At 36.6% G+C, this 18,204-nt stretch overlaps 1 protein-coding gene across 3 annotated transcripts in view; it reads right to left on the reverse strand.

The window, feature by feature from the left end:
- Positions 1-18,204, reverse strand: part of HBS1L (HBS1 like translational GTPase) — a 64,536-nt gene that overhangs the window by 19,735 nt on the left and 26,597 nt on the right. For 2 of the 3 annotated variants that reach the window (XM_048936738.1, XM_048936735.1), the window contains one exon: positions 7,987-8,095. In XM_048936738.1, the coding sequence (XP_048792695.1) occupies positions 7,987-8,095 (109 nt within the window). Of the gene's footprint in view, positions 1-7,986; positions 8,096-12,012; positions 12,100-18,204 lie in introns of those variants that run through there. The other variant, XM_048936736.1, reaches the window with a different exon arrangement.

Genomic DNA, 18,204 nt, shown 5'->3' on the forward strand with positions numbered 1-18,204 from the left:
GAATAGGACAAGGAGCAATGGCTTAAAACTTGAACACAGAAAGTTCCACACAAAAATGCAGAAGAACTTGGATGATGGAGCACTGGAACACATTGTCCAGAGTGCTTGCGGAGACTCCTTTTATGGAGATATTCATCCTGGATGCCCACCTGCATGACCTACTGTACAGAACCTGTTTTAGAGGGGTGTTGGACTTGATCTTTGAGGTCTTTTCCAACTCCTGGAATTCTGTGAAGTCACACTGATCAATATTGAAAAAGTTTGTTTTTTGTTTGTTCCTACAAGGAAAAGGGGCTTCTTCACCTGGAAAACTGGAAATCCTTTCCAGGGCAGTTCTACTGTGGTGCAGGCTACTTTCTGTAGAACCGATTGTAGCAGGTTTTCTGAAGCACTACCAAAAGCTAATACAACTATCATCATTTCCAGAGTGAATCTTTCAGTCTCCATATCTCATTTATATACCAGCAAGAAGGAAACTTCAGTTTTCCTCTTTTCAATGTTTATAATTCAAATTATTTTGGTATCGTACTTCAGAATCCCATGTCACAGTACCTCTTTTTTTTTTTTTTTTTTTTTTTTTTTGATAATTCAGTGCAACGTTACTTCTCATTTTCTGTCTGCATCAGCACTCACAGGAGTATTTGCATTGTATTAGTTCCTTTCCATTTCCTCTCAGGAAACAACATAGTCCAACCAAGCTAGTCTACTTGACGAAGCAATTCGAGCATTACAGTCTAAACTGTTAAGCCTAGTAAACGTTCACAATGAATGGAAATTTAGCCTCTAATTATAGCCATAGCTACGACGGCCATTTTATACCCCTCCCTTTATTAACTCAGAGTCTAGCTACAAGGACTATATCAGAATGATTTATTTCGACACCTTTTTTTATAAAGGCCAAAGCCAAGTTCTTGCTCTTTATTGTGAGGATCCCAAAGCAGAAATATGCATACTTGTTTCTTGGCTACTAATCCAAAACTTAAAGCTGGGATGGTGCATCAAGACTTGATACACAATCATCATTTTCTCCAACATGCTAAGTACCACACGTGGTTTATGTCATGGAGGTAGCAGGAGTTGGACAGTACCTATGCTGCTGCAAAATAGATACACAACTCTCTGGAAAGTCTATTTACATGAAGTTATCCTATTAAAATTTTGTAAACTATTTAAAGGAAAACAATATCAGTTTACTGCCCTTGGTCACACATTCATGACATTTTTTATTTTGATTTGTTCTCAAGGATTGGTGTTACTTAAAATCTTTATAGGGGACATGCACAGAGGGCATCGTCTGCATGCTTGCTGAGAACACCAAGCTCAGTGGTGCAGCTGACACACTGAAGGGAAGGCATGCCATGCAGAAGGACCTGGACAGGCTTGAGAGGTGTGCCCAGGCCAACCTCACGAAGTTAAACAAGGCCAAGTACAAGGTTCTGCTACTGGGTCAGGGCAATCCCAAGCACAAATATGGGTGGGTGGAGAATGGAGAACGGCTTGAGAGCAGCCCTAAAGAGAAGAATTTAAGGGTGTCAGCTGACAGAAGACTCAGCATGAGCTGGCAATGTGTGTTTGCAAACCAGGCAGCTAATAGTATCCTGGGTAGCATCAAGAGAAGCATGACCAGCAAGTTGAGGGAGGTGATTTTGTTCTCTGTACCCCACCTGGAGTACTACATACAGTTCTGGAGACCCCAACAGAAGAAGGACATGCAGCACTTGGAGCAAGTCCAGAGGAAGACCAGAAAGATGATCAGAGGGGTGGAGCATCTTCCCTAAAGGGACAGGCTGGGAGGGCGAGGGCTCTTCAGCCAGGAGAAGAGAAGGCACCAGGGGGACCTTATAGCTGTTTTCCAGTACCCGAAGGGGCCCTACAGGAAAGCTAGGGAGAGACTTTTTATAAGAGCATGAAGCAACAAGGTGAGGGGGAGCGGCTTTAAACTGGAAGAGGGTAGATTTAGACTAGATATCAGGAAGAAATTTTTTTTAATGTGAGGGTGATGAGACACTGGAACAGGTTGATCAAAGAGGTCCCTGTAAGTATTCAAGGCCAGGCTGGATGGGACTCTGAGCAACCTGGTCTAGAGGGAGGTGTCACTGCCTATAGCAGGAGGGTTGGAACTAGATAATCTTAAAGATCTCTTCCAACCCAAACAATTCTATGATCCTTTGATCTTATGATATCTGGAAACTAGCCATAATATGTCATCAACTATGGGCTTAGATGAGCTCCAATATGTAACACCGTATAGTGATAAGCCAAATATTCTTTATAAAAGGAAGCACTTAATTTCCTAAACTCTAAAAACTAATGTCTCATCAGTTATAGAAAAGGGAGTGAGCTATTGCGTAAAAAAAAGGCACTAGAGTTATTTGTGCTTTGTTTTGCTGATAAAGAAAAATGCATTTCTATCAGTCTGAACAAAATGCTTGTTTATTTGTTTTTGCTTTTTTTTTTTTTTTTTTTTTTTTTTTTTAATTCCTTAATAGGACATTAAGTTTGAACTGAAAAATCTACTTCGGAATGGCACAATTATTTTCTCTAATTTGTCTTCAGAGATAATTTATTAAAACTGACAGAAAAACAATCATGTTGATAGAAAAAAAAAAAATCATAGGACTGCAGAATTGCAAGACAAAGTTTTCTACACATTCTAACAACGTATTTAAAAACACCTTAATTATACGAAGCACACCAGACCAGTTTGGCCTGAATCATATATTAACCTATTTAAAACTTATTTGTGTTAGGTGCTTTCCAGCAAGATTACCATTCTTATCTTTTTTTCCCCCCCATGATGAAGTTCAATTCAGTGTGAGCTCAACATCTATCACTTTCACACGAAGCATTATGATGGTTGCTAATACGATGTTACAGTACAACACAAATATGGTATTTCACATTGGTGTCATTATTTTTTCTTAGCATCCTAACACTTGAATTTCTAGAAAGAAGCAACAAACACAGCCTTTGCATTCAGCAATCCAGTATTCTTTGCAGTCTGCATTACTTCCAAAACCAATTTTTCAAAAATGAAAAACATTGAAAAGAAAACATTTAGATGAAACTTGAAGTAACGTGATCAAAAAACATGCTATCCTATAGCTTTCAAAAGCTTTTTAAAAAACAAAAACATATTTTGAAAGACAATTTATTAGTACGTTTCTAAATTCTACTTACTTAATTAAGTAATAATTTTATTTTCTAGTCTCAGAAGCTCAGATTTTCCCTTAAGCCAAAGACAATGTCAGTACGAATTCCAAAAATATGATGAATGTGGAATGGCAGAATTCAAACCACTTACAGCTCCTCAAAGAATCAAGACAAGATTAAACAATTATTCTCTCATGATTAAGTACCTTCTGGTGTGACTACCACTACTCTTGGATGTCAAAATGAGTATGTATTTGGGTGGTTCAAGAAAAGGCACTAGATAATATACTAGTGAAATAATGAGTAAAACATGACTCTAGCCACTAGCCTTGCTATTATTTCAGGGGTAAAGTATTTGAAAATTTGAAACTGTTAGTAGACTACTCCAGCTAGATTTCTAAAGGTTTCAGATACTACCACATTCTGGAAATCTGAAAACATCTATGATAACAGAAGATCTGCCATTTCTATTTGGAGGAAGAGCAATTCCTAACCATTTGCTTGCACTGTGCATAAGAATTTGTTAAATACAGGCTTGATCTCCATCAGTTCAGCTACAGGTGTTCAAAGCTCTCACCACAGCTTTTTCTTAGCAATCAGAAGACAAATGCCTGGCAAAGTTCAACATTTAGTAGAAACCAGAGGCAAGACACTTCCTATGTTATCTTTGCCAACACAGACCGTAAGATTAAATTGAGTACAATGTTATGGTTACATCACTGTTTTCTGGGAACAAGAAATTCTGAAATACAACATATGCTGTTATAAAACATGCTAAAAGACACTCATCTTCACGCAACTGTGTTTATTGAGGTTCACACTACCGACATTCAGAGAAGAACCTGAAAGTTTACCTGCTGAAGATTTAGCTTTTAAGTATTATTTTCTTCAAGTCTGGATGCTTCATGAACTATTTTTATACAACCGACTCTTTCGGAGTACACAGAGTCATTACAGGAATGTCTACATTTATTTCCCCTTTCAAAATTATTAATTACAAAATATTGGTCAGGCTGGTTAAAATAATCACCCTTTTTTGCTCACAATTTTTTCTGCTTTCCTTCACAATTTGACAAGAGAAAGCCCAGTAATTAATCTCGCTAAAGCACCAGAAAAACAGCTTGTCAGAAGTGAGCAAACTCCATTTTCCAGAGACAGTTTCTAAAGCAATCAATGCTCAGAGTAATTCATGCCTTCTAAGACTCCATTCACACTTTAATGGTTTATTATTCATTCATTTATTATTACGAGGTCATGCATCATAACAAAATTGGTATCATAAAGACTGAGTTGCTATTCAAATAGTCAGTTTTGTTAATGCTAGACCACTGTTTTTAAAAACGTGGCCCATGAATTATCTTTAAAATTCCATAAAAGTTGACAAAACTAACATACCGTAGAATCACCTTGGAATGATGCCTGCACCAACAGCATACAAACATTTAGCAATGAGAGCATGAAGTGCAAACTCCAAAGGCTAACATCACACGTGGTTTAGAATTCAAGTTTATCAAAACTCCCATGAACAATTTCTAATAGAGTGCTTTCAGTCAGAGATACAAACTATGCACTTAGAAAAACACATTATTATAAGCCCTCTGCAGTACATTTATTAGTGCATAAGTAACAAAGAGAATCTAAAAAATAATTTTAAAATCCTTCTTAGGCATTAATAAGCATAAATCTATTGCTTTCCCCAAGAATTTATCTTTAAATAAATTATCAAGAAACCAGCAGATAAATGAGTAAGAAAAAAAAACTCTCATACTTAAGGAGTTGAGACAGGGAAAAGGGTTTGCTTTTCAAGTTTAGAAGTGGACACATAAAAGCTACAAAGTCATTACAAGCTTGCAAGGCAACACTAGTGCTTCAGGTAACTTCAATATATTTAGCATAGACCTTACACAGAAACTATAGGAAAATGGAAATGAGGCTCCATATGTTAGGAATCAGGCAGAATAAGCTACACTGTCCTAAGTAGAGAAGAAAGCATATGGTCAAGGCCACCTCCCTCAGTTCTGCATGTCACTCTGCTCCAGTGGTCCATAGACAACAAAGGAGGTCATCACAGGTTCCTACAAGCGTGATTCCTAAAACATGCAGACAACATTGCAATTTCTGTCAGACTTTATGCCATATTTGTTGATTGGTTCTTCTCAAAATCTCCTTCTATTCTTCAATAAACCACTCCATTCCTATTTATACTAGCTTAAAAGTAGATGTCTAACATCCACATGATTTCTATAGGAATGGTTAGAATGGCTACAGAATGGTTAGAGTTGAAAGAGACCTTAAAGCCCACCCAGTTCCAACCCTTCTGCCACAGGCAGGGCTGCCAACCATCAGATTAGACTTTCCAGGGCCCCATCCAATCTGGCTTTGAATCTCTGCAGAGAAGGGGTACCCACAGCTCCTCCAAGCAGCCTGTACCTACCACCCTCTGAAAAGGGTGGGGAAAAAGAGACTTGTTCTTTTTTAGCAGCATTGCTGAAATGCTGATCAAGTGAAGTGAAGTAAATAAACATCTTCACAGTACCAAAGATTTAAACCTGAAGATATCAGTAGTAGGTTAGGTTTTATTTTCTGTCACAAAAAAAGTATATCACTATAATGGAAGGAAGCATAATACAAACTGTCAGTGTCCCTAAAGAGAAGCAGAGCAGCTGAGAACCATGCAGAGATAACTATTTTTCCTCTGAGACTGAGTCACCCCATTAGCCTATCCAAGAATTTCTCCAGCCTACACATGAGCCTACACGTTCCTACTTCATCCTTCCCTACAAAGCAGACACATACAGAAGGTGGGGCAGTCATTAAATAAGAGAGACTAAATTCTGTATTTATTCTTATTAATAAACACTTCATATAGCCATTATCTTATGACTGCTAAAAATGCAATCACTACTATCCCTATCCAGCCATTGAAAGATTAAGTGGCAGATCTTTTTCACTCCTTTATGATTACTTTTCATTAAGTTATACCTACATCATTTTACCATTATGAAGAACTATTTAAGCAGTGAAATAGGAACTTCACCAAAAATGAAGATTCCATTAAGTTAATACAAATCAGTCATTACTGTCATGGTTTCATGATTTTTGGTTTTCAGTATTCCACATCATAACATCATGTAGTGCACTGGGAGTTTAACTGTTAATGCTCAAGTTCTGGGTACCTGTCCAGAAGAGAAGAACTACATTCCCCAGAGGACTCTGTGGTCACAGTGAGTAGATAGAACTCCTGGCAAGGTCACCTGATGGGTTTTTTTTTCACCCGCTTTTCTTTGTTGGCTCTCCTCCCATCTCCCTGCTGCTCAACCGGACTGCACATCTCACCTCTGTGTTGCAGTGAGGCCTATCCACCTTTCGGACATTCTCTCTCATTATATTTGATTTATTAGCTTAAATTCTAATTATATTGTATTATGGTATCTTGCATTCCAATACTATATTTAGTAAATTACTTTGTTTCTCCTCAGATCGTTGCCACTGTTTTTAATTATTCTGGGGTCCCCTGTTCCCTTTTCCAGAGGCACAGATTTTGCAAAATCCCTCCTCCCTGCTAGTCACAGAAGGGGGCTGAACCAGCCCGTAAACTGTTGGCAATTACAGTCACTAATCAGCAAAGGTGAGAGGAAGAAAAATGTTTCCTCTGATGTATTGCAAATCTCAAACAGCACAGAAAGAGGATTTTGAAATCCCAGAAATTTTTAATTTACATTTTATTGTATCTAAGTAGCTGAAGTACATCAACTTCATTCAGCAAAGGCATTTAACAGTTTTAAGAATATAGTGATATCAGCCTTACACCCCTGTATTAAATGCACTTAGGAAACTAGGTAAAACCATTACTTTCTACACAGTTACACCAAACATGCTCAAGGTACTATAAAATAAATACCACGTTATCTTCTTGCTCCTCAAAATGCTTTCCAGATCAGAAATGCAAATACTGCAGCTGAGGTGGGGATGTTAGCATTGTTTATGCTTGTGAACTATTTTCCTGAGGATAACCATGCTATTCCTTGGCACAAAGTATGTGACTATAATAAGATTGAATTCAAAATCACAATAAGCATATCCAAACACAAAAACTGCATTAAATATTGTTACTAGAAACCAGGCCAATCCAAAAGGAAAATCAGGTGATGGAGGAGCCACAGAATGCTACATGCAGTGACATTTCATAGAACATATTCCTAACATGCTTGACCTGTCCTGGCTACTGTTGTAGGGAGGTGGACTCTGATTCAGCATGTTTTTGCACTCTTAATGAGACATCTCCCCAGCAGTTCCAAGTTAGGGTAAAATTAGAATTACTACTCAAAATTATTTCAGCATAAGGAGGACTGACTTCTCTACAACAGTTATACCCTGAACACCTGTTAAAGTTAATAAAAGCTGCAGAGGAAGACAGTTTAGTCTTAAGTGATTATTTTCCCCATAAATTATTCTTAAATGTATTACTTCCTTTGAAGAACAAGCAATTACAGTTAAGATTTATCAATTTCATAATTCCACTTAGCAAACTAAATTTAAAATAAACGAACCCCAAGAATGTTCAGTATTCTATGAAGCGGATGTTTAAATAATCCGAATAGCTGATATCTCTCTACACTATTCATAGTGAAAGGATTTGTTAAACTCAAAACGTGAGGTACCATCTTCTGAAAGTAATTGTGAGTCAAACAAGAAGCTGAGATGGTTTGTTCTGGAGAGTGACACTAAAACTGCTGTAAAAATAGAAATAAAAGAAGAAGAAAGCTTGCTACAGGTGCATCAGTCTGAAAGAAGAGCTACTGATGTACCTTGATATAAGTGGGCTCAGCTTACCATGGAACTTCAAATCCCATCGACTGTTTCTTTCCAGACACTGTCATTTTGGTAATTTTTGGTACAATTTCAGATTCCATTCTGGCTGATCGGGAATCCCTTGATTTTCCTAGTAATAGACAAAAAGTATGTTTGAACTTCAAGCCATAACTAACAAGTGTTACATACAAAATTTAACAGGTTACATTCCTTCTCTTTCACCCAAAATTACCAGTCCGTGATAATTATGGAATTTCACATTTCAATTTGAATAGACATGTCATATATATAAGTAAGAAACTGATCTACAAACATTTCTATTTTGAATATCTAATCTGCATCTCCAAGCACTGACATGACAGCCACACTGTTTAAGAGCATTGCTATTTTGGCAGTAGTTCTGCAGAATGACAGAGGCATATCAGAAAACATGAGGATGAAGAAAATACTTTATAACTGCTCATTAATCGATCAGGTTAATACTTTCTTGCAATTTTCCTTTCGTCTCAATACTGCTGAACCTTTACGTACAAGGTGGGGAATAAAAAGTAGTCAGATACTGCTAACAGCAGCAGAAAATACAGATGGGTTACTTGGCCTTCCCACAAACCTGTAAAGATTGCAGACTCAAACTAAGCTACATCAAAGAAGCCAAGCAACACTTAAGCTAGCTAACTTAAATGTAATTATGGAATGAAAACCAGAACTGAACAACCTACTCCCTTTTAAAGGTATCAATTTTTTACCATAATTTACATGAAAACACAGATACAGTAAGATTGATTTTGAACTTTGTGAAACTACATTCAACAGACCTAAAAGCACAGTTCCTTGGAATCTGTTGAAGAAGTTATTTACCTGATGAGCAGCATAAATAAAAATAGTAAACTAGTTCTTTTCTTTCCACAACTCTCTGTTTAACATGCTAAGTAACTCCTTCCTCCCTCTTTTAAGAGAAAAGACTTCCAGCTTTACAATATGAGTGACTATGACTACATCTCTTCAAAGATGTTATATACACAAGACAGAAAAACAATAACCTGAATTCAGAATTAAACTGAACATTTTATACGATCTTTACCTACAGAAGCATTTGAACACTGGAGAAATGCTATTAGTCTTCAAATAATACTCAACATCTGACAGTCACAATCAAGTGAACACTCTGAATAAGAAGTTAATTTTTAAGTATTTTAGGTTACTATTGTAAGATGAACTACTGGAGCCACTTGGTCCTGTTTATTCAGATTAATTCTTTACTGCATCCTAAAGTATGACAGCTACACCTCTAAAACCACACGATCATAGCTCTGTACAAGTTGTATGTAAAGTTGTGGTCAAGCCTGTTGAAGGTTTGTTTCAGGTACGGAAAAGGAATACCACAGACACGTCTGTAATAGCACACCATAAAAGCTGTTATGCAACTTTTCAGAATTTTTTTTTTAAAGCAAAAAAAACAACTGTTGATTGAGGAATTCTTATGTAACTTCATCTTCCTCATTTACCTTATCTGTTGATACTTATTTTTGTTATATGTAGCCTGGAGATCTCTGGAAGAATTAGCCTGCATGCGTATCATTACTAATTGCAAACCAATTGCACCAAATAAGGAAAAACGGTATCAAGAGAAATAAAGGCAACAGCACAGTTCACAAAAAGTATAAATTTTAAAACGGACAAATAGTAAAGAGCCAGGGAAAAAGTTCTCATAAATAATTGGCAAGGACTAATAGATAAATGCAAAGATTTTCTTTCATGTTCGAGTACCTACCTAAACAGGTCCCTTACACCATTTTATTTTTAATGAGAACTTAATTATTTGAGTAAAAATTTTTCAGAGAAGTTATGTTTTTTTTTCTCATTTCAACTGAAACAATTTACAGTCAGACATCGCCTTCAACTTCTGGTTAGACATGAATGTTTTACAGGTCACTTGAAAGATGAATTACAGTTAATTCTCAGGAAACATCATGTTTGCAATCAGGCTGCTAGGAACTAAGAATTACTATAACAACAATGAAAAAGTTGAAAGAAATCAATGAAAGAAAATATTTGTTACTGTGTACCTTGCATCTCACTTACAATCCATTAGCAATAGTTGTTAAATTTGATCTCCAATATCAAAAGTCACCAGATTTTTTAAAAAGTTATGTTCTCTAACCAATTTATCAGTTAAGCTTCAATCTGTACAGCTGTTGGAGTGTTTTAGATTGATCCAAAGTTAATGGTACCAGGAGATGAAATATACTCCACGAATCCAGAATTTAACATTAATTTCAAGTTAAATAATTACCTTCAAAAGTACTATGCTACTCACTCTCTAGACAAAGTTTAAAAGACGAAAAAAATTCACTAGAACTACCTTACACACACAACTTAAAATATTTACTGCAAACTGAAGCATTAAATTATGCACCTAGAAGAAACATGTCACACCAAGTAAGTGATTGTGTTAGGAGAAAAGGTTCCATATGCAGAACACTTAGCATTGAAAACAGGGCTGAACAAAAAGAATTAAAGCCTGAAGCATTCACACAATGCAACAAACAAACACTGAAACCTAAAGCCAGACATTAAAAACATTAAAAGGTGAATAAAGATTAAAAAAGTAAAATTACAAAGAGCAAGAGAAAGTAAAATAATTGTTCACTGACAGCAGACAGGTTCTGTTGTCACTAACAAAAAAAAAAAAAAAAAAAAAAAAAAGCACTCATTTCCACCTGGCTGGAGTAAGGAAGGAGACCAGGATCACATACAAAGCCAAACCAAACCATAGAGGACTACCCTGTAAAGGCAGCATTCAAACAGATGCAATAATCACACAGTAATTATTAGTAATACCACTGGTAGAAATGTCAAACACCATTTTTTCACTCCACTGTTTTCACAACTAAGTACAATAAAATCAAATAGCTCATTTAAGATAAGGATCAAGCCTGATTTTGTGCATTGCAGGTGCCATTACAGATTAATAGATACAGACATCAGTACAAAGGACAGAAGTCTAGGAACAGAGCATATACTTTACTATCTAATCTATGGAGTATTACAGAGAACTGCACCATAAACCCTTATCCACTTCAGCAGACAAAGCAAAAGCTATTCAGCACTTAACAGATAAATACAAATCCTTAAATTGAACCTTGGAACTAAAAGGAAGTCAGTGCGCAACGCTGATATAATTCCCAAAAGAAACAGTTCTGAATCAACAAGCTAAGTATCCTAAGGCAAGTGAATGTGCTACAACCCTGGAAAAAGTGTAGGTGCAGTAATCCCAATCTGATTAGGATAAAAGCAGATGCAAGAAAATTGACCTCCAAAGGAAAAAGAGATAAACTTCTTGCCAAGAAAAGCTTGATAAACATTCTTCTAACCATATGCCATTTAGACATTCTTAAATGCAAACCCAGGCAACTCAGTGACAATGTTTCTCCTAACACCAAGAGTGTATATGAAATAGAGATTAATAATGACTCTTAACTGAAGTCCTAAAGTAGCTCCAATATTTCACTTACTCTGGCTATACAAAAAGCAAAAATGAGAGGGTCATTCATGAATTAGAAAAATATAAAGGCTTGTCAATATGACAGTCATCACAAGAATGTTTTAAAATATTAAAATAGTTTCATTTTTTTAAGTAGTTTTCAGATACTAACTACACTGATGTCACTGAACCTGTATTACAAGTAAACCGTAACTATGGGTCAAACAGTATTACATGCTAAAACAGGCACTGATGCACCTTGCTTCAGTTTTACATTGGGACGAGCCCAATACCAAAGGGAACAGAGAGACCTGCACTGACATTACTCAAGTACAACTGTGATAGTGTTTGATGAAACTAACAAACATTTATGCTCCTCTTTGCTTTTCCATATCCTGTGACTGCCCTATAGTCTTCCAGCTGAAGAGCCTTTTGATTTGGTCAAGAAGTCTTACCAGAGACACCTGCTGCAACTTGAAAATTATTAGTAGTACAACCCCTGAAATCTGATGGCATAGTGGAGTACTCGCAGACTAAAAAAGAGGAGACAGATATACACATACAGCAACCAACTAAAACATCAGAGCAGTTTTTAAAACTGAAAACAGCCTCTCAGGGTGTTCATGGTGGAACTGCAGAAGTGCACGGACAAGTCAACCATCTTCCTTTACCATAATCAACTTCACAGATTTGGGTTTCCACTGTAAAAATGGCTCAAAGGATTACCTGCAAAAGATTTAAACAAAGAAAGCAAAAGATTATTTTACCTTCTTTACCAAATAAAAAAGATTTGAGAATGTATTTTTTTAGTGTATTTACCATTCTGTTAGTTTCAATGAAAGTAAAAAATTGATCTTCAATTCTGTTGGAGGCATGGAAGAGTTATTTTTTTAGCACTTGGAACAGTCAAATGTCAGTCTGCTCTGTTCCCAGGTAGATTAGAGGCACATATAAACAACATAAGTCTGCTAAACATATGCTATCTCAAGAAACATAAGTAAGAAGTGAAATAGGGAGGAAAAAGTGTTCACATTGATACTGTAGAAATGAGCACTAGCACTAGTAGTGCACCTATGATCCAGATGTCTGGATCTTTTTAACAGTAGAAACAAAATGTCACCTTTTTCAAATCCTATGCACACAGACTGCTCCTCCCAATTTGCTTCCCTTCATTAAATTGGGTAACTGCCCTGAAACCTTACACTAAACTGTATCACTACACTGTGAATCCTGCTTCTGAGAAAGATGAACTTCAATCTTTACGACGCCTGAACTAAAATAAAAAAAGAAAAATAAGAAGATAGGAAATATATCAAGGTGTCAAGCATGTCTTGCATCCATGCCTCTCAGATGGTAACTTTATTTAAATAAATCCAGGCTTACTCAACCACCTGCAGATTAAAAAAAACATATTTTGTGCCTTTTGTTTATTTTGCTTTGGGGCTTATTTTTGTTTTTGTAGCTCCAAGAGACAGGAACCTTTGAACTTTACTTTGCCAGGAAAAACGAAATTAATTTATTTAAGAACGTCCTCCCTTAGTCATCCAACTTTATGAGCATAAGTGGTACACATTTATATGAAGGTCATTCTAAAAGTGCAGATCTAGCTTATTCACATAATAAATGCAGCATCCACGCAATCCTCTTCACAGAATCACAGAATTGTAGGGGTTGGAAGGGACCTCCAGAGATCATCGAGTCCAACCCCCCTGCCAAAGCAGGTTCCCTACAGCAGGTCGCACAGGTAGGCATCCAGGCAGGTCTTGAACATCTCCAGAGAAGGAGACTCCACAACCCCCCCATGCAGCCTGTTCCAGTGCTCCATCACCTCACTGTAAAGAAGTTCTTGTGCACATTCATGCAAAACTTCCTATGCTGCAGTTTCCAGACGTTTCCCCTTGTCCTGTCTCCACTCATCACTGAAAAGAGACTGGCCTCACCACTATGGCACCCACACTCAAGTATTTATAAACCTGGATCAGGTCCCCTCTCAGTCATCTCTTCTTTTACTGATAGCCTGTTTTTTTTTTCCTTGAACAACAAGGGTCTAAAACTCAGGTTTTTGTATGCCTTGTGAAATTACTAAAACTACTGATTCTGATATACACCTCTACATTAAAGCTGAGCGCTTCCTATACTGAACACGACATGTTCTTAAGAATCCCAGTAAATCCACATGTATTTTTTTGTCACAAAAAAAAGAATATTTCTTATACTAAAGAATATCCACTTTTTATATTTCTGTGCAGTATCAGTTCATTGTCAGAATTGGAAAACGATTTTTCAGTATGAAGGTATTTCGGAACATTTTTTCCTAGTATTATATATATTAAAAAAGTGTATTAAATTCTAGTATTTATCCTCAAACTAGAGATTCTACTTGCCAACTTCCCAATAAACTGCAGTAACCTGCATTATTTCTACTCCAGATAAACACACAAAGCAAAAAAACACAGAAACATAAAGCAGTAGTGGGGGAAGGGGTTAAGTACTGCGTAAACCAGCAGTAGCATGGAAAAACGTATATGTAACCATGTCTTCTGATCTAAGGAGATATGGTTTGCATCCCTCCCTCTGCCACAGACTTTCTATATAACCACAAGCAAGTCACTTAAACCTTCACCTACCAATTATACAGCAACATTCACCAATTGCATAAAGGAGAAAAGACAGGGCACTGGCACTGTGCTTTGTACCATCACATCAAGCGATTGCTCCAAGTGTTTCATGACTCCATTTATTTTTCAAGTGCCCTACTGGTGGTGCACCTGAGTCTATCAGCAGTAACACCAGTACAGACAGGACACAGTTCTGTCTGAAAAACAAATTAAGTAACTGAGGCCTGCATCACAACAATACTTTCCTTCCTATATGCTACAATTTAAAACTAAATTTAAGGCCCTAAGATTGAAAAAATAAAATAAAATTCCAATCATAGGTTTTCCATGAGACAGCGGATGAAGAGATGCCAGCGTGATTACATATAATCTCCTGCTCTGAAGAATCTATCATCCATTTGCCCACATGTATGCAGATTTACATTAACATTTAATACATACAAACATCACTGTAATAATCTATTTCAAAATACTGATTACAACATGCTTCAAATTTTTTCTATTCTTTCATGGACACCATAAAATCTCAACAGCTGCTAGCCTTTAAGTTTCCCTTAAAAACAGAATAACCGTATTTTTCTCCATTCAAATTCCACAGCACACAAGAATAACATGAGAAAAAAAAAAAATTTTAAATGTCCTTAGAGAGCTGCACAGTACTGAAAGTAATTTTCTTTTTTTTTTTTTTTTTTTTTTTTTTTATAATTAGCTGAATTATTTGAAACTCATAAATTCCATAAAATGACCTAGAATTTGCAGCATAGTACAGCTTGCCAAAGCACACACACTGGATCTTTGGTGGTGGTGCTACAGAGAATTATCAACATATCATAGCACTGGGAACAGTACCAGAACTCCAGGACTCTGACCACGTCCTACTACTTACGCAAGCAAGCATCTGAAGCAACAAAGGGTAATAAAGAAAGGAAAAAAACCAAATGTAATGATTTAAGAAAGTCTCTTCCATTCCTCTATTATTCAGTTGCCTTTAAGGAACAGTCTGAGCCACTGAGACTGAAATAAAACTGTCATTTGTCAAAACTCAAAATAAAATGTCACTCCACTGTATTTAAATTATACCAGTTCAGAATACTTAGTTTAGGGAAAAGTATGACATTATACTATTATAAACTGCAATGAACAATAGATGTTAACAATCTCACTCTCATGAAAATAATACAATCTACAAAAATAAAAAAGTCAATAAGCTAAGTTACCTTCTACAGTACTTAAACACATCCATTCTGAAGCCATTACTGAAAGCAATTCCTCAAACAAGAGCATTTAACATTTTCTCTTTAAAAGAAAGGTTATTTCGTAATAGAAACCACAGTCAGGATTTCCAGGTAACTTTGTCTTCCTTGTATAAGTACTGCCTTCTTTGTAAAGTTTCAGATGGTGAATATGACTTTTTTCATGAAAATGGGAGTAGGAATTTTCACTGAAAAATGTTGAAAGTAAAAATATTTACTTATGTCTGACCAGAACAATTGCTTCATTTTTAAGGTTTGATAGTGTGTGGGGAGGGGGAGGACATACTCAGGAATATCAAATAGCTTGCTCTACCTCCAACATGGGCCAATTCTTTGCAGCTCTAACAAAACAGACCTGCTACAATTTACTAACCCAACCCTGAAGGTGCAGAAACAGTTTGCCTTGCTACAGCCAGTTACCACTTCTGCATATGCATCAGGCACTATCAGAGGGGCTAGCAGTTTCTCTTGCAACAGTTAGCTGGCACTGGACATTGCTCAAGGCTTGCTTTCAAAGCTAACAGCTTCTGGCTAATTGAACAAATGAGTTTTTGCAATTATGAGTTCAAATGAAGTGTCTTCCTGAGGTCAATTCCACTTCCCCCCCCCTTCCAGATACAGGTAGAACGAGGAAACTGGAAAAGAGCAGGCAAAAGTTTACTTTCAAAAAGAGCAGCAAAAAAATATAATTTGCCCAAGTTAAACCATTCAAAAGATCTTTTTACTTCCTGAAAAACAAGGATTAAAAGACTCAAACATTAATACAACAGAGGAGAACAACAGTGAAAAAGAAGAATTTGAGATTATTTAAAAACCTATATTGTGGAAAACTTGTAGTGAAAGCAGAGAATGCAAGAGGACACATACTGAGTGACAGATCACACACAGAAACTAAGCATGAACAGCAGGAGCAGAAGAGGATCAGAACAGAAAAGTGATGCAAGCTACGAGTGGAAAAAAGTGAATGTGGGGGAAAAAAAAAAATCATGGCCAATGACTGGAAAAATAGGGAGACTAGGAACAACCAGATAGAGATTGTAGTGATCACAGGATCATAGAATGGCCTGGATTGAAAAGGACCTCAAAGATCATCTTGTTCCAACCTCCCTGCTGTGGACAGGGTCGCCAGGCACTAGACCAGGCTGCCCAGAGCCACATCTAGACTGGCCTTGAATGCATCCAGGGATGGGGCATCCACAACCTCTCTGGACAACTGGTTCCAACGCATCACCACCCTCTGTGTGATGAAGTATAAAAAATGGAAACAAGATGAAAAACTCAGAGTAACATGAGGAAACGTGTTTAGAACAGAAATAGGAATTACATGAAAAATTTTGAATATGACTTAACAAATTAGAGAATGACATACACACTGAAATTAGATCAAGTTGAAATGGATGGAGTGGAATGGTTTCTAACTAGGCAATAACACATCATCCTTCCTGTCTGGACCTTAGCTGGAACTTCTGGAGTGTCACTGTAGCCTTGCCATCAACATTTTCTCTCTAACTGAACCCAAATGATGAAGAATATAGCAGTCAGTTACTGATATTCTCTTGCTCTTCTTACCAGAAAGAAGTACCTTCTAGTGGAACTTTACTGTGAATTTCATACTCAAATTGTGTGCATTCAAATACTCAAATATTGCTAAATTGACAAAAAAAAAAAAAAAATTGTTATTTTTTTCTGTTGGTACCCATTGCCACTGTACCTGCAGGCTTCACAAGCAACTTCCTTTCACCATTTTAGTATGTTTTTTTATTCACAATGTCATTATTCCACTTGAGAAAATAACTTGGAATATATGATGTCCCAGAAAAACCTAGTATTTCAGAGAATGCTATAATGTATTTTATATGTCAAATTTCTTACTGACCTCTATCGCAGCTGTGAATATTCAGAGCTTTAGTAGATTAAACTCTTCCCTGTTTCCAGACGTTTAATGTGACACTCCAATCAGCAATCACCCTGAAGTAGTGTTTAAGCAATATAGTTCAACAAAGGAACACATAGTTCAGTTCTATATGCAGACCACTGATTAAGCCTTTTCATAGACATGGCTATTTAGTCTGCAAACTGTGAATATAAACCAGACTAGATGAAAGAAAAACATCGTCACTGGAGTAAAACTCTCATTTCAAGATTTCCAGTTTCATTAAGCCAGCACCTCCGGAGTAAAAGGAGCAGAGGTCTACTGTACGGAAAAGCAGACCTGTGGGGGGATGTCTGCCTTCTAGAGATTACACAAAAATCAGCTGTCTCCTTTTGATGTTTTCAACACGTAAACATTTAAAGGTCCAATAGAAAATCACAACTATTAAAACAGTGACTTACTCATCCGTCAAGTTCTAGATAGCAATCCCTGCAGTATTTCTCGTGCCTACTGTGCCTATTACTTATAGCTAAATGGGATAAAACTCAATCCTTCACCTAATTGTAACTCATTGCAACTCATCCTGTAACTACTGAAACCGTATTTTTGGTAGGTGTATTTCTTGCACTACTCTCGAGTAATGCCAATGACATCCCTTCTCAATCCGTAACCAAAGCTACAATTTGCTGTAAAAATCATTTACTTATTAGACATTTGCAGTTGTTCTGTACCAGCGCCTATCCTCTCCCACACAAACAACTAAATCGTTGGTGGTGTTTTCTAATTCAACGAATTTTTCTTAAATGACTGTGAATTGTCTTTCACTGTGATTTAGAAAACGCTCAGATCGATATTTCTGAAGTGCAACTTCCTACCATAAATGGTCATGTAAAGAACAGAGTCAGCACCATATGTAGGATAACCCTAAAAAGATATTATCTATTGCTACTCAGTTAATTGAGTAGAATACACATAGGCCATGCAAATGAACACAATTTCTGTTAAAAACTT

The sequence above is a fragment of the Lagopus muta genome, chromosome 2 (genome assembly GCF_023343835.1).
Source record: "Lagopus muta isolate bLagMut1 chromosome 2, bLagMut1 primary, whole genome shotgun sequence".
Classification (NCBI taxonomy): domain Eukaryota; kingdom Metazoa; phylum Chordata; class Aves; order Galliformes; family Phasianidae; genus Lagopus; species Lagopus muta.